General features: G+C 43.8%; 1 protein-coding gene across 1 annotated transcript; it reads right to left on the bottom strand.

The window, feature by feature from the left end:
• Positions 1 to 3,236: 3,236 nt before the first annotated feature.
• LOC125945208 (tissue factor pathway inhibitor 2-like) lies at positions 3,237 to 21,612 on the bottom strand. Its single transcript, XM_049666819.1, has 5 exons — positions 21,472 to 21,612; positions 20,216 to 20,419; positions 12,406 to 12,594; positions 5,143 to 5,322; positions 3,237 to 3,732 (listed from the first exon to the last, which is right to left on the bottom strand). The coding sequence occupies exons 1-5, from the start codon at positions 21,524 to 21,526 to the stop codon at positions 3,335 to 3,337; spliced, it is 1,026 nt and encodes a 341-aa protein (XP_049522776.1). The 5' UTR covers positions 21,527 to 21,612; the 3' UTR covers positions 3,237 to 3,334.
• Positions 21,613 to 25,163: the final 3,551 nt, after the last annotated feature.

The raw sequence follows: 25,163 nt of genomic DNA, 5'->3' as shown, positions 1-25,163 counted from the left end.
TCACTGCGTGTCAGGGAGCTTAGCGAAGAAATGGACATCCCACTCCTCGAACATCGCTTAATGCCTTCAGCCAAGCTGTTACCACCTTGGGAGTGGCAGGTAGTAGAATGTGATATATCCTTTGTAGAAGTTACAAAGCACGCTTCAGAGGTCGAAATCCGAATGCATTTCCTAGAATTACAGTCCAAGTACTCGTGCACAGAATTTTACACGGACGCTTCTAAATCATATGCCGGAGTATCTTATGCAGCCGTCGGTCCATCCTTCTCGGAATCTGGCGTACTCCACCCAGAAACAAGTATCTTTACGGCTGAGGCCTACGCAATATTGTCAGCCGTTAAGCATATAAAGAAATCAAAACATCAAAAAACTATTATATTTACAGACTCCCAAAGCGTCGTAAAAGCCCTGAAGTCACCCTGTAAACAGAAAAACCCTGTCCTCATTGAGCTCTATTCTGTTCTTTGTAGAGCGTACGCAACTAACCAGCATGTGATAATATGCTGGGTGCCTGGGCATAGAGGCATCGAGGGCAATGTTCTTGCCGACCAAATGGCCACATCAGTCACATCACCCGCTAATAACCCTACAGCTGCTGTTCCTGCAACAGATTTGAAACCTTTCTTGCGAAAGAAACTGCGAAGCCACTGGCAACGCTCGTGGGATGCAGAAACAAATAATAAGCTTCATTTGATTAAGCCACAGTTAGGTTACTGGCCCTCCGTAACAAAAACCCGGCGAACTGATATCCTATTCTGTCGTCTGAGAATAGGACACACGTACGGCACCCACAATTTTCTATTGAATGGTAATGATACTCCAACCTGTGGTAGATGTGGCGAGAGGCTCACCGTCCTCCACGTCCTCCTGGAGTGTCGGGAAGCCGAAAGAGAAAGAAAGAAACACTTTCCTCTAGCATATCGCTACTGTCTCCCTCTACATCCCGCTATGTTCCTTGGTAAAGAACCGCTCTTTAACACCACAGCAGTCCTCGCATTCTTGAATGATGTTGTGCTACATGTTATTAGGCCAATAAGTTCGTAGCGCATCCTCTCTTCAGAGGATGTTGCTGTGATAGTTCTTTATAGCACATGTCTCCAGGCCTTTGTGTTTCAAGGGCTCTGTTTTAGGCACTTGTGCTTCTGGCCGATTCTTACGTCTGTGATATTTTGTCTTATCACTCTTTTGCAATGCATTGTTCATGTCTATAGCACACATCATTAGTCATTGCCATAATCTTATTACGTATAGATTTTACGCACTTTACAGCGACTGTTTTTAGGCCCCTTTACAGCCATGCCACATCTCTTCATGTAATTGACTATTCATATATCATTAACAAGTCATTACCATCGTCTTGGCGCTCTTTGGCCATAACTGGCCCTTGCGCCAACAAACCACAATAATCATCATCATCATTCCTTTAGTTTACCCAATTAATTGCTTTTTCTTGCTCTTCTCCTTTAAAACGAATATATTCTTCCATTTTTTGTCGGTTTTTGTACTGTACTAGGCACGTTCATTTCGGACAAGCACAAAGCTCGTAATTTTGAGAATTTCTCAGCTATTCCAGCTCTAAGCTATAACGCACAAAGCGCGTAATAGCTGAGTATTGTGAGACTCGTTCCAACCGCAGCAAGCTATATGCGTACATTGAGGAGATGCGCCGTTTTGTCGTATATAAATTTTGATCAAATTGTTGGAAACTCTGGCTTCGGTAGAGGGAATGAGCGGGGAAGCAACCTGTGTCGCGCAGCCGGTGGCGTGCAACGGTTATGACACTATCCTTACGGTGTTGTCATGTTGCCGTAGTTGCGCCAAGTCATTACTCTGTCGTGATTTCATTGCCGCCATACTGTGCTAGTAACGCCGCCACTGACAACGCGGTCACACTGTTGTGCCGTCTACCAAAATAGCTCCAAAATATGTCATGGATAATGCGTACTGCCATGTCAAACGCTGACAACGACGTCACCAGCATTTATACGGCAGTACTGCTGATGTGTTAATTTGAAGTGTGTGGTCCGCAGAAGCTTTTTGCTTACTTTCTGCACAATGTTTTCAGCGCAAAGCTTTGTATAGTGAAAATAAACAGCGGACCCCCCCCCCCCCCCCCCCTCCGCTTCTCCCCTAGAACGGGGTAGATTGCTCCTCTTACGTGCAGCATCTCTTTTCGGCGCTCAATATCCGTCGTGCCTGTTAATGGAGTACTGTATCTTTGACTATAATATTGCCCTAAAGTTAATTCGAACTGTATTTCTATGCTTTCGGTGCCATTTACGACACCATATTTTTTCTGCCTACTCGATATTACCTTACTAGTCGCATTTATGTATTTGCCACTAAAGATTTACACACCCTTTTCTTTCTGAATGAAATACGCTAGGGAACTGCAGCGTAATTACGTTATAATTGCCTTGACAATCGACTAATAACTGGCACATGCTAAGAAACATTTGTGACGTACGTTCTATGCCATATTGACTAAACATTTGTAGTGACACTAGCAATGTGGAAGTAAGCTCTTACAACTGCCCGTTCTGCCTTGCACAGCCCCTTGATATGCCGTAGGAATGCAGAAAAACAGCCTTCTAATATTGTACAATTTTTCTTTTTCATTATTCTCTGCTATGTGTCACATCCTATACCCCGTGTATTACGACTTATTCTACGCAAATTTGCAAATTAGTTACACGCAAAATGCCAGAATATCTGTATTGCAGGTCCGTAGCGAGGCTACTATCAACAGATGCACATAATTTTCTCGCTTTCCGTACGGCGGAATCCACAAGCCGGAGGAATATTTACGACAGCCAAACTTGCCTTCTCGAGGAGCAGCCAGCAAGCTACAACCAACGTACACACAATTAATTCAGATTCTTAGCTCACGAAGCATATGTGGTTGTCCGTAAACTGAACCCTGAATCAACGCCTTTCTAGGGCCATCATTCTACAATGTGATCTCACCTGGGAGGCTAGCAGATAGTTGAGTGATGGCGAATTGGTCGTCTACTCGAATCGCGAGGACACTAAAATTTCCAGCATTGGGTTTCCTTTGTACTTACCTGCTGCACTTGGGTTTAAAACAACGTTGCCATATATTGATCCATATTGGGAATAGAGTAACGCCTGCATCCTAAAGCTGAATATTATGCGGCATGTGTAACACCTAATTTGATGAAAGTACGTCTATTATACATAGTGATATATGTATGGATCTACCGTATAAATTATTTTCCACAGGAATAGCAGATTTTATTATCTAGAATCTTTTCTCATGCACTGTCTCACGCACACAAATGCGCAAATAGATGACACAGGGCAAACGACCAGCTTAGCCAACTCGGCCGGCATGGTTTTGTGCACTACGCTGTGCTTGTGGGCCGGCTATGTATGGTGGCCTGTTATTCATAAGAAGGCCGGGTTGAATGGGATAGCCGGGTCCGGTCGGTTGGCCGGGTAGGCCTGAAACGCTTGGTAAGGAGGGTTGGCCCTCTGTGTTGAAACGGGGGGTACTGGGTTTGCCATTTTCAGGGGGCGGGCTTGGTGAGACAAGAGGAACACCTTGACCTGGCCGTCCAGGAAAAGCGGGTTGACCACTCGGAACTGGTCCACCGGTTAAAGGTGGTTGGCCGGGGAAGCTGAATTCGGGTCTACTGGGGTGACCTGACTGGGAAGGTAAGCCAGGCGGGAGGGTAGGACTGACTTGGTTGGCCGCCGTATATTGGTAATCTGAGAAAGAGAAGAAGACGGTTGAAATCGATCCAAAGAAATTGTGTAGTTTCATCGTGGTGCAAACAACAGTGACTAATTCTCACGCACCGTGGAGATAAAGAAACAGCTGAAAATTAAAATGATTTGCTTGCAGTTTCACGCCACGTAGCGAACTAATGCAAATTGCTGTTTGAACTGCAACCAGTTTTGCTACATAGGCAATCTACCATGAAATCTGGCATTGCTGTTATTTAACTATCCAATAATTTTACATGTTCAAACTGGACAAGAATGCGCACATTTGTGTCAGAGACGATTAAACCACTGTAAACATTAATGTCATGAACAAATCAGAACAGGAGAAGCAGAAGTTTATAAACACTAAAGAAGGTAAATAGATGCTTTATACGAGCATCAGTTTTTGAACGAGCATTGACGATACGTTACAACGCCTCACGTAACACGTTTCATCCCAATAACTTCCAGTGAAAGATCGGTAGTTAGGTAGGTATAGATAGTAGGTATAGAAGTATAGGTAGTTAAAATAAGTGCCTTGGCAAATAATGCTCTACGTGCCTAATTCTGGCTGTTTTGAGTTTACTAACGCAGAATGCATCTATTTTTGTAAATATTCTGTTATTAGAATAAAAGTGTTCTTTATCACTCTAGGTGAAATGTCCTACAAGACAAAATAGCTGTTTTAATTTATTTTGTTATAAGTATGTATGGTGAAGTGGTGTACATATTTAAAATAAACTACCTTTTTACTCCCTTCGAAATTTAAAGTACCGTCCTTTATAGATAATATAACTTCAGCTCTTAAATATATTCTCGAGCCTTTTCCAGCTTAAGACCACTGTAATGTTCCATCATTGCAAATATGACCATATTTAAAGGAAATCACGTACTTGGTACGAGTTGATCATCGAAAAGCTTTGTATATAACCTACATCACCTATATATTCTGTTTCTAAGTCTCCAAGTGAATATAGTGCTTTAGCGAATTTTCAAGTAGCTGTGAAAAGTAGCTGTGAATCGACTCACAGCATCTTTTAGGATGCTGTGAGTCGATTTACTTTAGAAAGATGATGCTATGGCCGGTAGATTACATACCAATAGGAGTCGCTACAGAAAAGATTATAAATTCTCGTTGGCATTAGGCAACACTTTTCTGGCTCTTTAGATGACTAGTCGGGCAAAGACGTAGGTTAGGAACTTAAAAATGACGGCCACAGCAAAAGAGCAACAATCGAAAATCATTGTAAAGGTGGTCCACCTATCCCACATTTAAAATCAGCTCCATATGCATTTTTTTCTAGAATCAGTTGCATTTCTGATGCCAAAACACAAGCTTGATTAACGTGTTTACTAACTAGGGCAACAGCGTTCGCAAAGTACATATGTGAAAAAAATTGAACAAATACTTACAGCTACATCTATGCATGCATTTTTCATATGAAGAGAAGCTGTTTTCGCCTTTTCCGCAACGATTTTGTGCAAATTGCACACATGTATTGTTTCTAAAATTAAAGTGCCAGCGCTTCTTTTGGAGCAAACAGCGGTCTGGTATTGGATCATGGCTGCAGATGGGTTTTGGTTTCTTTATCGCTGGAAAAAAAGAATACGGCATTGGTCGTTAGATAATTTTGGGCAAAACACACTAGTCCTTCGACAAACATGAAGGATCAAAAGGGCAATGTTTTGTTTCTCCGTTCTTCTTCGCGCGGCTGTAGGTAATGATGCACAGTGATGGTCGTCTTGAGAAACATTCCTGCCGTTTTTTAAACAGGCCCGTCAAAAAATTTTTATTACGGTATCAATTATGAGGACACTCCGAGTGCATTTCTGCCGTCGTCGTCGTCGTCGCCATGAGGTGCCGTATACAGTCAAGGAGCGATAAAATCGTCCCCGCGCCGTGCTCTGAGTTTACAACTGAAAACCTCAGTTCTGTCGCGGCTCTGAAAACCGATCGTGGCTCTGTCTCCCGCACGCGAGAGAGCGAAGCGGAAAGAAAGCGATCCGTCTTGCAGTAGCGTGCAACGCTCGGGTAGGAGGGTAGGAAAGAAGGGGGGGGGGGGGGGGGGTACTACGCCACCTGCTTACGTCAGCGTGGCTGTGTCTTGAAAGCCATCTCTGCCGCGGGGGCCGGTTCCCTCTTCCCTGCGCTGTGCTTTCGCTGCTTAGTTCACGTTGATGCGAGCGGTGGGGCGAAGGTCAATGCAACCGCGCTTACTCACTACAGCGTTTGGACATCGTGTTTCCTCAGTCATCGAGTGAGATGCGTTCATGTTTCCTTGTGCGCGTGGCACCATGCTTGTTGATTTAGTTAGTATGCCTATGTTTACACGTTTATACGGCCGATAAAACTAACCTTACTTCGTATAGCTCTCGGCTAGTTTGTGATCGCAATCGATGCCTTACCTTTTGGGCGAAACTGAGACTTTTTTTTATCTAAGACTAGGAATTCACTTGATGCTAGACTATTGAAGAAATAATTTGGAGAAACGAAGTACTTCAATACAATCAGGCGAAGCGATGTTATTCGCAATCAAATATATCTGTTATTCGCTTCGCTGTACTGCCGCTCCTTCTTCGATGCCTTGTACTGCGAAGGATATGGCTGAACGGGCCGGCGCCCAGACCGCTCTGTCTACAGAAGAGAAACACTCCAAAAGCATTCTAAAGGTGGTCCACCTATCACACATTTAAATTGTTCAAATTTGATTTCGAGTCTTCTCGTAGACGCCACTACATCTTATTTTGGCACCTACGACACGCTAAACTCGTAGACTATCGTTTAACTTACGGTTGAGTTCATGATGTCTCATCCATTTGCTTTGCTACAATGTACAAGACAGCTACGCTTAGTTGTTCTCGCACCCAGTTACAGGAGCAACACCTTTACTTTCGCACTTTCCTCTACGACAATCGCACGGTTTCCGTGGGTCTTACGAAATGGTGTCTTCATGTTCGCTTCTGCGAATACGTACGCTGTACCCAGATTGGGTGAGGGATGGATGCCACAATGCTGACTCGCGTTGAAAGGATGCCCAACGTAAAAAGCTTCGGGGCAATAATGGTGACACACCAGGAAGGTGTGCAAATATGAAATCAGGCGACCTGTTCCAGTGAGATCTTGGTCCTCGGGTAGGCTCGCCACGACCGTGGAGGCACGACATCACCCAAAAAGACCACTCAAAGCACACGGTTATCCTCAGCAAGCCGCAGCAAGCTCAGCGAGCGGTATCGTCATGGCACCCTGTGAAGGCCGCAGTACCTACGCTACTTACCAGATGCAATTACATGCAACTGTGCGCAACGTTTGCTACGTGCATGGCAGGGATGGAGTACGCGCTCGCACTCTTGTACTCCAGTCTGGCCGTGCTACGTGGTGCGGACTGTTTTTTTCCTGGACTAGCTTGACCGACGGATGGTAACCACATCCAATTTGCAAATTTTGACGAGGTATCGATATCTCGATACGAAGCGATATCAGCCAAGGCTTCTAGCAAGGAGCGGCCAGGGGTGAGCACGCGCTCGCAGGTATTCATGCGCGCTGACCTTAATTTTCCTGCCGTTTGAGGCCAGCTGTGTGTTCAAAACTGATCGACATGGATGAGCGAGATACGAAGGCTACGACACCAGCGAGCCATGTGGCCAAAGTTTAATTCCTACGCGGACAGCCGTGGTCATTGGTGAGAACATGACAGTTGGCTTCAACCAGAAGTGCATAATTCATGTTCCAATTCGAAATGGCGACTTCTGCTTGCATAAACATGTTTATTAATGTGATTGTGTAAATACACACAGTAACACTATGGGAAGAAGCGTAGTGATAGAAATGTCATACTTATTCGATTCCACCTGTTACCCTATAGCTGCCATAGATGGGAATCTTGCATATGATGACATATGCCATCCGTCGGTACCTTTAGAACGGGGGAGGAGAAGGCCTAGTTCGAAAGGAGTGGTTGAGAAAATTGTGACTTCGCGCTCCATTTGTGAGTTCCACGCGGTGCGGATGATTGAAAAAATTGGCTGATATTTTCACAACAGTGTGTGCTATGTGCGGAATGTGTTCTTTCACCAAACCCGTGTGTGATTAAGGACATCTTAATAACTATAAAATAAATACCATTCAGACAAGAGGTAAAACTAGGGGTGAATGTAACTTTCGGCATAGCACGTTTTCATCTTGTAAGAGCCTGGCGAACTTCTGAGGCATTTATTGACATAGATATTGCCGTTTGAAGGCTACAGAATTTTTTATTCTAGCCAATCTTCCTCTGGCTACTTTTGCCATTGAAGTATACCGGCCATTTCCGAAAATAATCTGAGTGCAACTAAGCTTTTTCGGCAATTATATATGTATTAGCGATTTCAGTATTGTACCTATGCGATTTCAGTTTTGATTAGCGGAATATTACAGTACTATAAAAAGCAACTGTGCTACCTTGCACACGAATATCCTTGAAGCGGATGCGATCGTTACCCGCAACGGCACGCAATTTAGTGAATGTTAGAATAGGTGACTCGCGTGTAACAGTGCAGCAAAACGTTAAATATACTCAGTAGTACGTTTAGAGGTTCAATAAACGCCGAAAAAAGCTGATGGTCTGTGCACTGAATCATCCAAGCCTACGTAAATCAAATCAATTGTTGTTTGCTGTGTTATTTCAAACTCAAACACGTAATATAGGCGATTTTAAAGAAAAAGGATGGTAATCGTGACATAGAAGCACTTTTAGAACCTCAAAAAAAGTCGCATCTTTTATTTCCGTGCCAAATTATGCTGAGGTTCACTGTTCTCACATAAACGCCATTTGCCAAAAATTAATTTCGTGTACATATTTCTCTTTTTTAGGTTTTAACGATAACTGTGCTGCCTTACAATATACGTGCTGTTGGCAATAAAAGAATCAGACTCACACTAAACAAAATAAAAAAAAAACACTCGTTACCTAAGCAACACAGAGTAAATTAATAGAAGCCACAACAATTCTGTCAGCAAACACTGTGTGAATAACTTCCATGTCAACTTATGACACCGACACCGCGATAACATGTATTATGTTATGATGGACTCTGATGCTTGAAGTTTGCTGTGAAGCAATCAAAAGGACGAGCGCGTATAACTAACGGCAAACTCTTCATATCAATAGCGGTTTAACTGTCCAAACCATGTATTCGCACCAGTGGTCCCAATGAAGTTCAGTAAGGGGGCCTGATATTTCGAATGCAAACATCTAAGAAAGTTACTAATCTGAAGGCTAGAAGGTAATGCAGGAATAGCAAACAGATTAGGGATTCACAAAGGCCTTCTCCACTAAGCAGTTCATGCTTTCTGTGGCCAAGGGCGTGTTGAACATACAAGAGAAAAGAAACGGCAATAACATACAAGCACCAGTTGGCAATACGAAAATGTCCGTTTTCACACATTGTCAGCAGCTATCACATGACCTAAAACAAATTCATGGTCGTCTAAATATAGGTTTCTTTATTCTGCATTTCACAAACTCGCTGAGGTGTGCCGAATAACTAATCCAGATAGCCTAGGTCAATAGCGGCGCATGTGTGGTTTTCCTAATCATATGAATATGTATGTTCAATGCAGTTAAAATAAAATAAAACTGAAAATAGCACCTGTATTGTATTCTCCTTGTGCCCGTGTGTATTTTCTGAACCCTCGAAAACATTTCACTTCCAAAGAAATACTCTATCCATTACTGTATATTATCTTCAATAAGGTATTGGGTATTTCCTAGTTTGTTGACAGTAATGTTGCAATTTGAAAACCACATAGGTATATAATTTGCATAGCAGATGATATCTACCTGGTGACAGAGTAGAAAAGTTGTGCAACTGTCATACCAAAGGATCAAGACATCATGCATGAATTTATTAGTCAGTTGATAAAATTATTATCATGTGCCCTATTGCAAAACCCAGCATCCAGTGCCCAGTGCCATGCCTGCTTATGGCCCAGTGTCGCGCGCTAGATGCTGGGACGCTGGCAAGGGCGGCATATTGGGAGGCTTGGGCGCGGGGTACCGGTGCGAAGTGCAGCTCTAGAGCGAGAAATACGTGGTGCCCCCCCTGGCTACGTTATATATTTTTCAAATACAAAAAGAAACATAGAGCACTGTAATGCAATACAAAAAGAAGGGAAAAAAGTAAAAACAAAAAAAAAACCCCCAGCATTCTAACCTCCGACCTCCAGATCCCCATTCCAGTATCTTACCACTGCGCTACGCCGACTCATCCTTGCCGACCGATAATTTGCTTGGGCAACACGCTGACACAGTTGTAGTTTTGCACAGACGTCTCGCATAGACATGGTAGATGTGCTATCGCCCCGCAAATAAAACTTACACCTCTATCAGAACGAAAAAGCTGTTGTCCGTATTGCATAGTATGCCTGGAACTGCTGCAACACTGATTTGTTTTGCGATTGGTATATTAACTCCGAAAAAAGCCTTAAATGAACCGCCGACCCGGGACGCGGTACGGGATGTTACTGTCAATTTTGACAGCTGTTTCTAGTTGTTCGCGCAAGGGTAATGCAACATTTCCATAGCTCGACAATGCTTTTCGATAGACACGCATGTGTTGTCCCATATCTCCGTCAGAGAAGCGGTCGGTAAATGCGGCTGGCCGCCTTCGGCGACAGCACATATAAGTATGTTTATAACATGTCATATCGGCGCTCGTCACTTTTTGCGCTGACACTGTATATAGACACGAAAATATAGTCTTTTTAAAAACACCGATAGGAAAGCTGAACTACAGAGTGATTTATCCTCGTTATACTTGTTGGTTCCTCAGCCCAGATGGGCCGATGGAGTGTAGACGGACTCAGCGGGTACGGTAGAGCTAACCTTCGGTGGAAGTGAATGATCTGGGCACGGGTACCTGATGAATGTGAAAATGTTTGTATTTGAGCTTCAGAACCTCTTAACTATTATTTTTAGTACACTAAGGAAAGTGGAAGCGCACGAATAGCCTCAGCTTTGTTGTGGGTGCGATAATATCAATCAGCAGCAGGCTTCCTGAGGTCAGCTCGAACGCGTCTGAACGGCTGCTGGGTTTCTTGTCGACTGCACAACACTGCGACAACTGGCAGTTATCGCTAGCGTGCAAACTACTGGAAAACGAGGCGTTATCTGCGTTTGCGTAATTTCGTTTACCAATACAGCTATCCGCACAGTCAAAAGGGAAATGCGCAAAGCTAAAGTGATCTTCAGTGTCGCATATGCATGGGCAGCTCACCCACCTGTATTCCAAGCTGCAATACCGCTGACACGAAACAAACATCTATGACCCCAAATTATAGTGATATTTAGGACAGGAGTCTGTTTTTTGGACAGGAGATGCCCATTAGATTTATCAAGCATTTAATATTCAACAGCGCCTACTCCGGCAGTGCGGCAAAAACGAAACCAGCGCAGTTTGAAGTACGAGCCAGCGAACTCCAGCGACAACCAGCGCGTGTACAGCGTACACCAGTGGGCCCCAGCGTCATAGCAGTGAAACCGGCGTCTCGTCCAGTGTGACCCAGCTCTTATCCGGCGATCTCACCAGTGTCGCAGTGACTCCCAGTGACTCCCAGCGTGCGCCAGCATCCCCAGCGCTAACCAGCGTAAAAAAAAAAAAAAAAAAAAACACGATGGTTTCACACTGGAAGGCGCTGGAGAACGCTGTTTTTTGCAATAGGGTGAGACGTTAGTTCTATCACCGTACATGGATTATTTCTTGCAATTGAATTGTATACTCTTTTCTTACCCAAGCGATAATTTTGAAAAAAATGTTTGTGGTGGTTTTCAATATTGTTATTGTATTCAGGAAAATTTCGCATATGTGTCAATTTCAAACAACGTGAACGACGAAGAAGAAACATTTGATCAGTTACAGCATCATCCAGTATCTCACAGTAATGCTGATGACCTCTAGTTTTCTAAAAGCTGAAGTCTAAGTTCGGCATAGAATAGTTATGCATCCACTCCCTCGAAACCGCTGTCAAAGCAGTGATTCAAATCCATAACCTATTTTTATGCAGCACAACTCAATAGCCACTGTTTCGCCATAGCGTATTTAATATATTCTCGGCATAGATGGCGCGTGCTTAGCGAAAACTCGCTTGGACGCTTTCTCTGTTTCTTATTGGCTCGCTACCGGTACCTCAGTTTTTATGCTTTTTTCACTCTGATAATATTTCACTTTTATTTTTCATAAATGACATATTTTCTATTGCCAAGCATGTAAACACGCAAAATTGATCAATTAGGACATATCTAACAGCCCTGAAAGTTTCACATAACGTTTAACATTTTATTTAGGACAAGGTCATTTGGGGTATAGTGTTAACTAAGATAAGGCACAAGTATTCAAAACTTGTGGAATAGCTTTAAAGGAGTGGTGCGTTTTTATATACACTTCTATTATGCTGATTCCGTAGAAACCTATTGTAAGTACCAGCTATAGTCGGTCTTCAATTACCGCATCAAAGTGTGATGCTAATAAACAATATTATTTACTACCCTCTTACTCTCCGGCCTTGCAGTGTTTTCATTTGCATTTAACGTATATAATGATCGTATAGGAAGGTATGCAATTTGTAAGTGAATCTAATTTACTAGAACTCTTTAAATATAGATAGATATATGTTGTCATAGGCGAAATATCTGTACTCACGTATACACACCGACTGGCACTTCAGTTCTGTCAGGAACCTGTTGTCGATGGCATTGCAAGCGGAAGCACTGTAGGTGAACATTTTGCAGCTGGTGCTATTTGGATCATAGTACCAAGCGTGATATACCTGGCCACACTGCACCATGACCGGCGGTTTTTGGCATATTTGGGGGATTTGCTTAGAGCGTGCTGGAAATATATAGACGGAAGCATCAACGGTAATCTGAGCAGGCACAATTACATTTTCCGCATTAACTTGAGTAAATATTGTGGTCTTTAGGACTTGCAAATATTAGTCTAATGATGCGAATGAAACAGGCGAGTTTGAATTCTTTAAAAAAATCTATCTACAGAAAGCCAGACCTCGGGATGACCGATCATTATGTGTTTTCTTTTTCCATTTCTGAAATGCGATTACTACATTAAAAAAGTCTGTCAGCCTTGCCACTGGGGTGGACATGGAAGACCAGCGAAGCTGTACTATGCTGGGAATTATGTATTTCCAATTATGACTGTTAAGATTGGTTATTTGAACAATTAAATAATGAGAAATATATATGATCCGGTGGTTTTCATTTATTTAGTGACCACAGGAACCATGGCCTTATGGTGGCTACGGTACACCGCCATAGCGTGTACGGCAAAGGTTGGCACGTTCTTCACAAACACGTCACCAACGCCCCGCGCGTTCGGTACGAACGCGGGCAAAACGCCGCGGCCGTCGACAACAGTTGTGCGCGCGTTGTTTGTGTGAGCGCACACAACCACTGTCAAAACGCTGGCTACGTGACGGAACGGCTAAACGCCGTTGTCGACACTGTTAGGGGAGAGGCGGGCGAGAGCCCAGAGAGAGTAGTCTGAGAGTAGTAGACAGAGTAGGCCGGCAAGGCTACGCGCATGCGCCGCTGTGGGAGAGTGGGCATGCACACGCACAGTCTAGGGTGCCTCGATGCCCTCCTCGCCCACCACTCCCCTTCCACTGGGAAGTCGCGTTTGCTCTCCGCCGAGCGCCTCTTCCTCTTCACAACCACAATCTTTCTCTCTTCGCCATGCGTTCGCTCCCCATGAAAGCGCCCGTCCCTCGCCTTCGCGCGCTTTCACTCGCACATAAAGTATATGGCAAATGAGAGTTTTTTTTTCTATTCCCGGACGCGCCGATCGAAATGTGAGCCCTTAACAGCTTCTCTGTAATATTATACGATCTGCTTCAAAGGCAATCGACACAATTTCGAAAGTGACCATGATAATAATTTCAGGTATTCCTTCTGCCATGTGACAAAAGTTGTATTGTGCTTCTGCTTAAATGCTACAGGCTCGAGACTATTCACAGTCGTGAGCGTTTGCAATGAGCCTTAGGTAAACAAAATACGACGTACAAAGTATTTCTTTTTAACTTGGAACACTTAAAAAAAACCTACAAAATGCACTCATCTTAGATCACTACGGATAGAGAATTCACACAGGCAGGCATTATTAGGAACAAAATCGAAATCAATGTATTCACTAAATAACTTAATTGCACTATTGAACTTTTTAGGGAGTTTACTACATATATTAATAATAGTTGGTGAGAATCTTCGTAAAAATTTTGTTATGGGTCATTTTGTTATGGTGTTACCACGCCAACTGCGGTAACTTTGGCTCTCGACCACCTGCTACTTTGTGAAAATTTTCACGCTTGCTTAGAACATGAAAACCTCTCTACGAAATATATTTACCAAATATTTACCAAATTTACCCTGGCTCAACCTCCCCTCAACTTTCTTGCAAGACAAAATATGCACCATCAAATTGGCGGCCAAGAATTGAGTTTAAGCGATAAAAAAATCAACACTTATTTTCTCAGAAGACTCAAGAAAGCCCTTACACATCAATTAGCAATTATTGATCAATAGTCCTTCCTCAATTTTTGTAAGCCGCTAAAAATGATAAAACTGATTAAAAGATTATTTTTTTGGCTTCATGCAGAAACAGAAGTATTCTCAAAGCTAATTACTTAGGAAGTTTATTTTACGCAACAATTTTTTTGGTCAGCGATATTGCGCCGAAGTGTGAACAGGCGCTAATAAATACAGAAAGGTCACTTTTCGCCTAGGTGTAGACGGTAATTAAACATTTACACGGCCGTGGTAAAAAATCGGGAAATAGCACTTCAATTGGGAACACCATACAATCGGTATTGTATGGTGTTCCAACTGGAAAAGATTTATGTCACCACTACCACAGCTGATATTATATATATATATATATATATATATATATATTAAAGTGAAAAACTAAACTTTTGTAAAATTGTCTGCCATCACTCTCGAATTTTGCATCTGGTTCATATTTGGCGCCAAGCCTCTTTGCGGCAAATATTGCCGCGAAGAGGCTTTATTATAGAAGCACCGCACCGTACTCGGGAGAAGACATCAGAGAGGCGCCAACAACAAGAATGTCATCTTCTCTTGATGCCTTCGGGAATCTCGAGCAGCCCGGCGTCGTCTTTGTCGGCGGCAGGGCGCACTTGTGCACGAATATCGACGTGGCATTACCCGCCATTCAGAGCTAGTATCGTCCCGATGCTGATCAAATCGTGGTGGATAGACTCGTAGTGGATAGCTTGTCGGTGTCCACTTCACTCGGAATGATATGGCTTCATGTGCACTACGTGCACTACCTCAGGCACCTGTTGACGGTGTTTCGAGCAACATGAACCGTCAGCAACAACCTCGTAGGTCACGTCGCTAATACGGCGTAGAACCTTGCTTGTATGGTACGAAGTACCAGCGCAGAAGTTTCTCCGAGAGCCCTCGGCGTCGGACGGGAGACCAAATCCGGACTCTTTCTCCGGGTGTATAAGCGGCAAATCGGTGGCGGAGATTGTAGCGTCGTCTGTCGCGTTCTTGCTGACTAGTTATCCTGACGCGGGCGAGCTGTCGTGCTTCCTCGGCGCTTTCAGTGAAATATGCGGCATCTGCATCTAAACCATTGCAGTCATGAGGCATCATAGCGCAAGCATTGTAGTGACTTCTCGACCATGGACCAGAGCGAACGGCATCATTTTCATTGTTCCTTGGCGTGCCGTATTGTATGCGAGTGTGACGTAAGGTAAGATTGTGTCCCAGTTCTTGTGCTCCACATCGACATACATGCAAAAAAAGTCTGCGATAGTCTTGTTGAGGCGCTAGGTAAGCCCATTTGTTTGTTGATGATAGGCTGCCGGCCCACCGCCCGTGACACGGTACGGTATTGTGCGGTACGTGAGACACTGTACGGTTTCTGCCGGATAGGATGAGCGGATCCTGTGTCAATCATGTGTCGAGTACGTGACTCTGGCACATTAAATAGTTCCTCGCTCGGCTCAAATCATAGACTGCGGCATGCTTGGCCAGGACGTGGACCAAGGCTTGGCGCTTCTCTGCCGGTTTGCAACGACTTGTTGACCATATTTAGAAACTTGTCCTCTGTAGGGTGAGTGGCAGCCACGTGGTCTACTGTCTAGTCACATAAAGCTGCAATACAACTTCTCGCATTTTGTTCGTACAGGGAAAGCCGCATTCTACTGGGTAGCAAGACATATATGGACGCAAGTGTGCAGGTGCCGATAGATGAATGAAGCCCACACTGGCTTCTGAGTTTATCCCATCGCCGATGGGTTAAAGGGGCCCTGAACCACCCCTCGGGCTTGGTGAAATAACATAGCCCATGGGTAGTATATGCTACTGTAAACATCTCAGCCAAGTTTTGTTGTCGTTCGCGGTGCGAGGTGCTCGCAAGCGGCGCGTGAAGTCACCTTTCTCTCAAACGCCCTCGTTTCAACAGAGCCATGGTCCTCACTCTCTTTTGTGGGCTTTATTACGCAGTAAGGCACATTCCAATACGCGGCTGCTATTAGTCGCTACGGTAGGTTACACCACCGCCGCCGGGTGACGCCACGAGATCTCTGGCTAAGCGCACTGAGGCTCGCTGAGGACAACAGCGTTTGCCTTACGTTTAGCGCGTCGTATAGGCACCAAAATCTGAAAATTGAACTGCGCGCCACGGTGACGGCTCAAAGGCGGAACTTTGTGGTCCTGCCCCACTTCGCCGTAGCTTTCGCAGCGCAAGGCATTCAAGAAGGAAGACGGAGCACAGCGGAGGCTGTGTTTGCTTGCCAATAACTCCGCTTCTGCTGAACGCATTGAAGTACTTATTGCGGCAAAGTATTTCTGAAATAGCCCATTTTCACCTGAAATGTATTTCTCCACTTCGATAAAAAGTGGTTCAGGGCCCCTTGAAAAAAGTTATTTTCTTCACAACAGCACACGAGCAAAAGCACAACCTCACGTCACTTTTTGTTGTCGACCTGCTTGATGCCTGCGCTCGGCCCCGGGGAGCACATCGACGCCAATATGCTTGCTATACAACTAACTGTACCAAAACGTCCAGATTTTGAAAGGCTCAGTAATGGAGAGAATTGCAGATCCCCTTCAGAGTTCTGGTTTCGAGTCAACACAATCCTAACTGAACGTTCCCGCAGAGTGACGTTAGGGTTTTATAGCGCCGTGTCCGGCCATTGTTGGGTGCGCTTATTCTGGGACAGACATCTAACATGAATTCGAAAAAATGTGTGCTCTCCCGTAATCGAGAATAGATGTAAGCATGAAATGACTACCCTATGGCTTCTTTTGCTGCCTGTTGTGCCACCGCTTTGAACCGCTTTTCTTCTTCCAAAACTGCAGCGCGCACAGCGTCTCTCGCTACGTTTCCTTCTTGTCGCGGACCGCTCGCGACTCACGGACCGCTGGCGTTCAAGAGATCAGAGGCAAGCTCTCTATCTGCCTTCTGAACGTCGATATTGGAAATGACAGGTGGAAATGACAGGATATTGGAAATGACAGGATATTGGAATAACCTTCAGTGTACTAGAAGTTATAGCGTGAGTGATATTGTGAGCAAACTTTAGGAAGAAATCGGAACCAATATTTTTAATCGAAGCTTTATAGGCTCACTTGAGTTGGGGTCGGTGTACGCGTACGCGGTTTTGTCATCCGCATTGGCGCGAGCGTCATCTTCTTCCGCAGCTGGCTTGTTGGCGCACCTCGGGTTGTGCTCGTGCAAGTGCTCGGCGCGCGCTTGTGTCACTGCTCCCGCGTTCCTTGTCATCGTCTGCTTCCACAGCTGGCTCCGTTGCCGCTCATCAATCCAGCGTAGAATTTCACTTCTCTGCTGTCCTAGTAACGGGGAGGCCGCGTTTATGGGGGTATGAACCATTGCTGAACGCGGTATGAGCCATTCATTGTCTTACGTGACGGACAGATTTATTTCGAAGCAATTTAAATTCTAAGAATCTCAAGCGGCAATGGCGGGGGAATGCTGCTAACCACGTCGCCGAGCAAACTCAAGACAGATAGGTGTCGATGTGCTCCCCGGTACCGTGTGAAGACGCCAAGCAGATGGACAACAGACAGCAACGCGGGGTTGTATTGCAGAGAAGAAAACATCAAGAAATAAACGGAGATGGTAGAGCGGACTAACTATATACATCTCCACATTCGCATGTGAACGTTCGCATCCATAGCTTTTGTATTTGGAAAGAAGGGCCTGTGCACCAAAGACGAACTAGATGCAAATTTTCAGAGGGATCGAAGAGGATTGCAAGGTTGGTGTAGTTGGCATGGAATAACCCTTAACCTTTTCAACTTGTTTAAATTATCATGTAACCAAAGCAACTCACGTCCAATTATATTTATTTACCTCATTACGCACGCGGCACCGCGAAGTTCTGCTGGAGGTGCAACCCTCTTGGGACGTAGAAGCGCGACGTAAAATGTTGCTTCGCCATACCAAGCGCACTTCCTGCTGAAGTGACTAGGAGTCATAGCTGGAGTTGCGCAAAGCACCATTCGGAGAAAGGTCGTGAAAATAGGGAAATTAAAAAGGCACTTTCACTTTATGACAAGCTTTGACTAGTGAAGTGGTTGGACGGAGGGCGTAATCCGTTAAATGAACCGAATGACTTCACGACAGTATTGCGGTCCATATGGCCATTTTGACAATAGAAACACGTCACTACACTTTTGTAACGATTCCCTCAAACGTTTCAATATAAATGCGTGCCTTGACATTTGCAACTTTGAGGAAAATCAATATATTTATGTATTTGAGAATGAATATTTGGTTTTTGTAGCAAATTATGTAATGCCGTTTAAATATGGCTATCTGCAGTAATGCAAATTGAGCAATGGTTGTAGGGTCTCTAAAAAGTGTGTCGACGTAAAACAGGCACACCTTATGGTATGTTAGTCACCTCCTAACTGCACTGACAGAGTCACTTTTATTCAAAATATATTTGCCCCTGCATCTCTGCAGGGGCGAATATATTTGGGTTAAAATACTAGAAAGTTGGACAAAAGAAACACGCCCCATTAGTCGTTATTTTGGGCAAACATTCGTGCTAACGAACCTGAGCTTTTCTTTACGTTTTATTAGTGCTTAATGCTCCTTCTATAAGGCATGGCTACTCGTGACTTTTTCCGTGTGGTATTTTTCGATGCCTGTTTCACCCTTCCCTAGCACACGTAAAAGACGAGTTCATTCCTCCTTGTTTATTAAAAAATATTTGTGCCCGTGCTCATCACAGGCACTTGCCTGCATGGGTGGTCCGGTGTTAAGGCCGTTCAAAAATGCCGAACAGAGCTGTTCAACGGCAGGTTGGCACGCTTTATCGCAGCAACATTTCCTTGCTGTGCTCATTTTAAGCTAGCTCAGTGATAAAAGGTGCTTACTAATTATACTTGGCATATCATTAAAAACAATGCATGAATTAAGGCCTGGGTATGGCTCATTGGTGAAAGTACATTTATTTTAAAACAACTTTAGTCAATTATTAATATCTTGTGGATTGTTGTTCAGTTGCTTGGAATTTTTGTGAGGTTGTCTATTTCAATGACTCATATGAGGTGCTTCCGTCTCTAGTGGCGATATCATAATTAATGCCATGATTTTAGTTTGATGTTCCTCTGTTATGATGACTGTACTGTGATCCTAATATAAGTCTTGCGTTGCCATTGAGAAAAAATGCAATAGCGGCAATGGCAGCAGATGCTCCTCCTTCACTACCTTATAATTAGCTTGTGCGTTCAAAAGTGACGCAACTTCGCTGAATTTAAGTTATAGAGTGAGCTCCAACCTGACATAAACGGGAATAAATGGCAAAACTTTCCTTTTTAAAGAATGCCCAGTATGTATGAGCACTGTTTTATAAATGTTGCAGAAAAGAAGTGCTTGATTCTTAAGATGTGGTATAGGTGTCTTTTTTTAGAAAATTTTCTCCAAAATAGCAGGACTTATACAAATTTCTCTAATTAGAAACAAACAAATAGATTTGATATTACAATCCCTGAAAATGATATTTCCTGAAATTCCGAACCACTTCTACAGATCGGTAATGTTTATGAGGGGAAGTATTGGAACTAGAAATTTTAACGTCAGTTCCTTAAGTTTTATTGACATTCCAGAATCCTCTTGATAAATGACGCAGTCATAGGGAGGCATTAGTTGTCACTTCAAACTTCGCCATGTTTTGAGAAACAAGATATGCTCAGAAGATTGCTGTGTTTGTTTTAGCAAACGCTAAATTATTAACACAGGCACACTAAGAACTATTTTACTCGCGTATGTCATAGAAATGTCGCTAGGGAAATCCCACAGACCTTTCTCTACGTCTGCACCTGTCACTTTGGAATTGTGACGGGGCAACCTACTGTATTTATGAAAGTTTGTTAATTAAGCAATCATTCTACAGCAAGCCTGTACGTAGAGTTTATGAGAGTCATAGACTCACGTTCACAGATTTCCTTGCACTTTCTTTCCGTGGCGAACTTGTTGTTGCCTCCGCTGCAAATTCCAGCATTCAGGGGTTTACACCGTTTTTCGTGAAAATCGTAGTACCAAGTTGGGGTTATTGGTCTGCAACTTGCGAGAAATGGTGTTTTTGTGCAGAACGATGGCAGTTGCGGCCCCGGCTTTTTCCGTTTTAGGCTCCAAGCTGAAAGCAGTATAACGTGGTCATTAGTGTCCAGATTCGTTAGCCAATATTTGGTGCTTTCAACCGCTGTATGTGAGATTCCGCATAGACAATTTACCTGAGATATGTGAGCGAAATTTGTAGTCTGTTTTGTGGTGTCATGACACGGATTATTTCATGTATATATAAAAATGACCAAATTCTTCAGAAACCCCACTTGCTAAACTAATTTTTTATTTATTTCTACATAACACATATTTCAATCGACGAATTGTAGCCGGCGAGTTCGTAAGGCGTATCCGCTTGGAACCAATTTTCGGGACGGCACCAGTTTTGAGATATTATTTTTGAAGTGTCCGACGAAATGCATTGGCATTGCAGTTACCTTTGTGATTCAATGCATAAAACAGCAGTTAAAAAATATAGGTGAATCAAAAGTGTAATTTATCGCACGATTGACAGCACATATGTAGAACTCGGAGCCAACCTCAGAATTCCTTCCAAATCAATATACTTCGCAAGCTTACTAGCTACAGTTCCTAGACAACCCCCAGGGGCCTGGTTTTCGTAAGTCACATCCACATGAAGCGAACAAACAATGACAACTTGAAATGATACGGGGAATTGTTTGTTTCGTGGGATCTATAAATTATAAATAAATGAAAATGAAACTGGACGATGCATTAGCCATGCTTAAGGTGCACATTCATCACATCACGAGCGAGATAGTATTGTCTCCTGCCATGTTCGCTTAGGCGTTCATTTTTGTAATTGAAAAGAGGCAAACACAGAAGGTGCATTCTGCAAATCTTCAGTGATTTTTTCTAAGATTTTCGCAATCCGAATTGGATGATCGATTCGCGTGTGTCTCCTTTGTCAGCAGCTACAAAAAATTGCGCTCCCTCAATTTGCTACAATGAGGGCGGAAGGAAGTACAGTGCCAATACAGAACCCATGTGTAGATGATGTGGGAATAAAAATTCAGTCACAAGTAAACACTTTTTGAATGAGTGATACAATAGCAAATTTGGCGTAAACGCTGGTGACTTAGTGTTAGCAGAATGTTAACCTACCATTGATTGAAGAAACGAAGATGACAAGAATAAGGAATCTGCTTAGAGGATTCATTGCTAAGCAGCTACTTCCAAGTGACCCAAATACTTGAGTCGCATGTAAAGTAACCTTGAGCCCACTGTCCAAACTGACATTGCCATATACATATGTTTTAATGCTGACCTTGAAGCGTTTCTCTGTTCGAAACAGAGGCGTGCACTACTTTAAAGGAATTGTTCTACTACTGCCGCTTTGAATTGAACGCCATTTTTTTGTGCTTCACGTCCTTGAAGTGTCACTTTGTACGTACATTGCATAGATAATCCTGTGCGTTGCCTATGACAGGCACTCTTTTGTTTTTACCTCACTTGCAGAAGTTTCGCAACGTGATACCTGTAAGGAAGTAACAGGAAAGCACCCGAAATTCCTCGACCTATTTTTTCTCGAAGTTCAGGTTTTCTATGCCACTCAATCATTGCAGAAAAGTGCATGCGGTAGAAAGAAATGTTTGCCGTCAAGGCATAACTCAGTTTTTTTTTAAATATTTGTTAGTGTTAATTCGCGAGTGAGTTAACGTAAGAAAACGAGGAAACAAAACAGATACGCAGGCAAAGGCTGCTCTGAGTAGTTTGTCAGCATGGTATTATATGCAGTAATTGTATATTTTTTTCACGAGTGCTAGCCAAAAATAACTAGAAAACGCCACAGAGACACGCCTACACCAGCCACAGGGAATGAAGGCTTTATTCGACGCCGATCATAAATGATCCTAAATGTCCTCAAAGACTCGGTGAGCGAATCTACATTCAGTGGAAGATAATTTTCCCCTTTTTCCATACACCAAAATAAACTGAAAGCGAAACTCGCCAAATCAGTCCGGGAGTAATTATAGAATTCCTACCTTTAACGATAGTCATGCATGACAACTATTCTGATGTCCATAACAGATAATCCGGGCGGTCATTTGTGAGTGCTTGTACTATTTATTCCTAATATGCAGCATGCCTTGGCAGTGTATTGTACAACATTTGGAATTGGTTTTGTATCCCTTCCTGCATGTAGATATGGGAGTATTCTTGAAGACAAGGGTGATTCTTTTTGTTTTGAAAGTTTTTTAGATAATCTTAGTATAACTTAGTTAAAACGTAATAAATCTTTGAGGTTAGTGTTCGTACCTGTCATCTCATATTGTGTTCATTTTTACTTGTGTACCTATTTCCCAAACTATTGAAACCGAACCAACTAATCGAACATTTAGTCTCTCTGAGAACGTGTTGTTGACAACCCATTCGACATCACAATGCAGTTTCTCCAGAAGGTAGAAGCATTCTTAGTGCGCTCTTCTCAGACGGTGGGCTATAATTAAATGGTTTCGAAATGGTGCGCGTGTTACAGCACGCCAAGCAACTCCTACTGGGAAAAAAGAACATCGTCCTGGCAGCTTACCAGGCCTCTCACAAAGCTGGGGTGATAAGGAGCACCGCCACGTAACGTTGCGGGCGTCACACCTCGATTGTGCACGAGAGGAGACCAACAGAAAATCGTTAGTGTTAGTCAGCCGGCAGTGTAATTGCTTTTAACAGGAATTCATGCGCAATCAGCACAGTCCAGTGGCTGCTACGGCGATCTCCAAGGCTTTCTCGTTGAAAAGGTTATACGTCTATACACAGCCGCTGAGCTGCTGTGTATAGACGTATAGTGTGAGTGCTGTAACTACGCTCATGCAAACACTGCAACGCAGAACGATGCCCTGGTTTCGTTGCAGAGGCAATGAAGCATAGCATTTTCAGTGCATTCACTTGCTTTTTTCCTTAGCTTCGTCGTTTATGCCTCCGAATTCCACGTCTCTTGAAGCCTGCTAAATCTAGCGTGCATCTGCAGCGCATGCGCAGTCAGTAGCAGGAACGCACCACTGTGGTGACTCGGAAGGCGTGAATGCGCCTTTAGAGCCTAAGGTAACCTAACCCTGTGAGTGTATTTGACTTCAGTGTTCTCAATATCGCCGCGGCCTTCTTACATAAAACACCGTCATGTTTTGCGGGGTTTCCGCATTTCGTGATGAATGGAGAGGTGAACATCTTGTGTTTTTTTTAATGCCTGTAGCCATCAACTTGTGGTTACGCAATAAAACGGTGATTATAATATTTTTCCGAAAAAATAAACGCACGAAAGGACCTAATGAACAAGTGTTGACGTTTTATTGCTCTATAATTGCAAGGAGAAACCAGAAAATGCGGAAATGATAATGCTCCCAGCGCGAATTATAATGTACTTTGACGCAACTCTCACACATTTATTGACACTTCATTATAGATTGAGACTAAATGGTTTTGAATATGCTGTTGTCAATGACATATTTAGGGAATTTGCCTGACGGGGAGACCAGGTTGATTTCTGCCCTATACCATTGTCAACCGTTGGTAAAAGGTAGCATTAGAAGTAAAGTATATCATGGTCACGTGTAAGGCCGGCATGCAGGCTGACAATAGAGCGAGCATGAAAGAAACATTCTTGGGGTCGAAGTTGGGTCCTTTATAAATCAAGATACCGCTCTGCGTCGGCTGCAACAACCACATGGCGGCGTCGGAGGTTGAATAGACGGGGGCCACTAGCACGCTGTGCTCAATTTATAATGAAGGGACCGTACGTTCTTAACACCCTTAGATATATCGAAGCGTAATCGAAAATGTTCAACAGTAATTCTTTCACTCTGATAGGACCGGCCTGTTTTTGTACATATGACTACAACATAGGGTGTTTTTTTATCTCCATTTTTTCGATTGCCTGTGGCCAAATAGCACCATTTTTACTCTTCATCAAAACGACTAGGAGTGGCGGTGATTAATGATGGAAATTAAAATGCTTATTTGAGTAAGCACCATAATTACGCTAATTATCATTTTATTTATTGTAGGCACAATTAACGTACTTCATTGTTCCCATTTGTATAGAGCCATCATCATCCCTGTTCTTCATCCTCGTGTTTGATCCTGGGCTGTGCCTGCGGAATAAACCTGTCTGCCAGTGCTTCCTGTCCTGGTCGAATTCCGTCTTTCAAAGTGGTGGAGGTGTGTCAAGATCCCGACGTCCTCCTGCGCTCCTGCCCTACCTCGAGCTACGTTCCGGTCGCCGCCTGCGCCCGGCCACCCCTACAGCTATGGCTACCCCTACGCCGGCCGTTGGCACTATCGTTACCCCTAACGCTCCCACACCCACGTCAACAGCTGCACTGGCATCGTGCATCATTACCAGCCTTCAACATGATCTACCAGGTTTTGCGGGTCTCCGCTGGGATGACGTCGACGTCTGGCTCGACAATTACAACCGCTTGAGTTCGGCCAATGGCCGGACCGACACACAAGTTGATTAACGTCGCGTTCTATCTGACCGACGTTGCGAAGACGTGGTATTTTAACCACAAAACTGACATCGCCGACTGGTCAGCGTAACTGACGAAGATGTTCCTGTGCAAGCTCTCGTCAATACCGGTGCCGCTGTTTCCGTTCTGCGTAGTTATTTGTGCTCACGGCTCCGTAAAGTCAAAAACTTATCTTGGAGCCGTTTTGCGCGGCGCTAATAACGTAGTCATTCGCCCCGACGGACAATGTACGGCTCGCGTTTTGATCGACGGCGTTCGTCACCACATTGAGATAATTGTGCTACCCGCATGCATCCATGAACTTATTCTCGGTTGGGACTTCCTGCATTCTGC

Source organism: Dermacentor silvarum, chromosome 4, assembly GCF_013339745.2.
Source record: "Dermacentor silvarum isolate Dsil-2018 chromosome 4, BIME_Dsil_1.4, whole genome shotgun sequence".
NCBI classification, from domain to species: domain Eukaryota; kingdom Metazoa; phylum Arthropoda; class Arachnida; order Ixodida; family Ixodidae; genus Dermacentor; species Dermacentor silvarum.
This window is presented reverse-complemented; position numbering and strand designations above follow the sequence as displayed.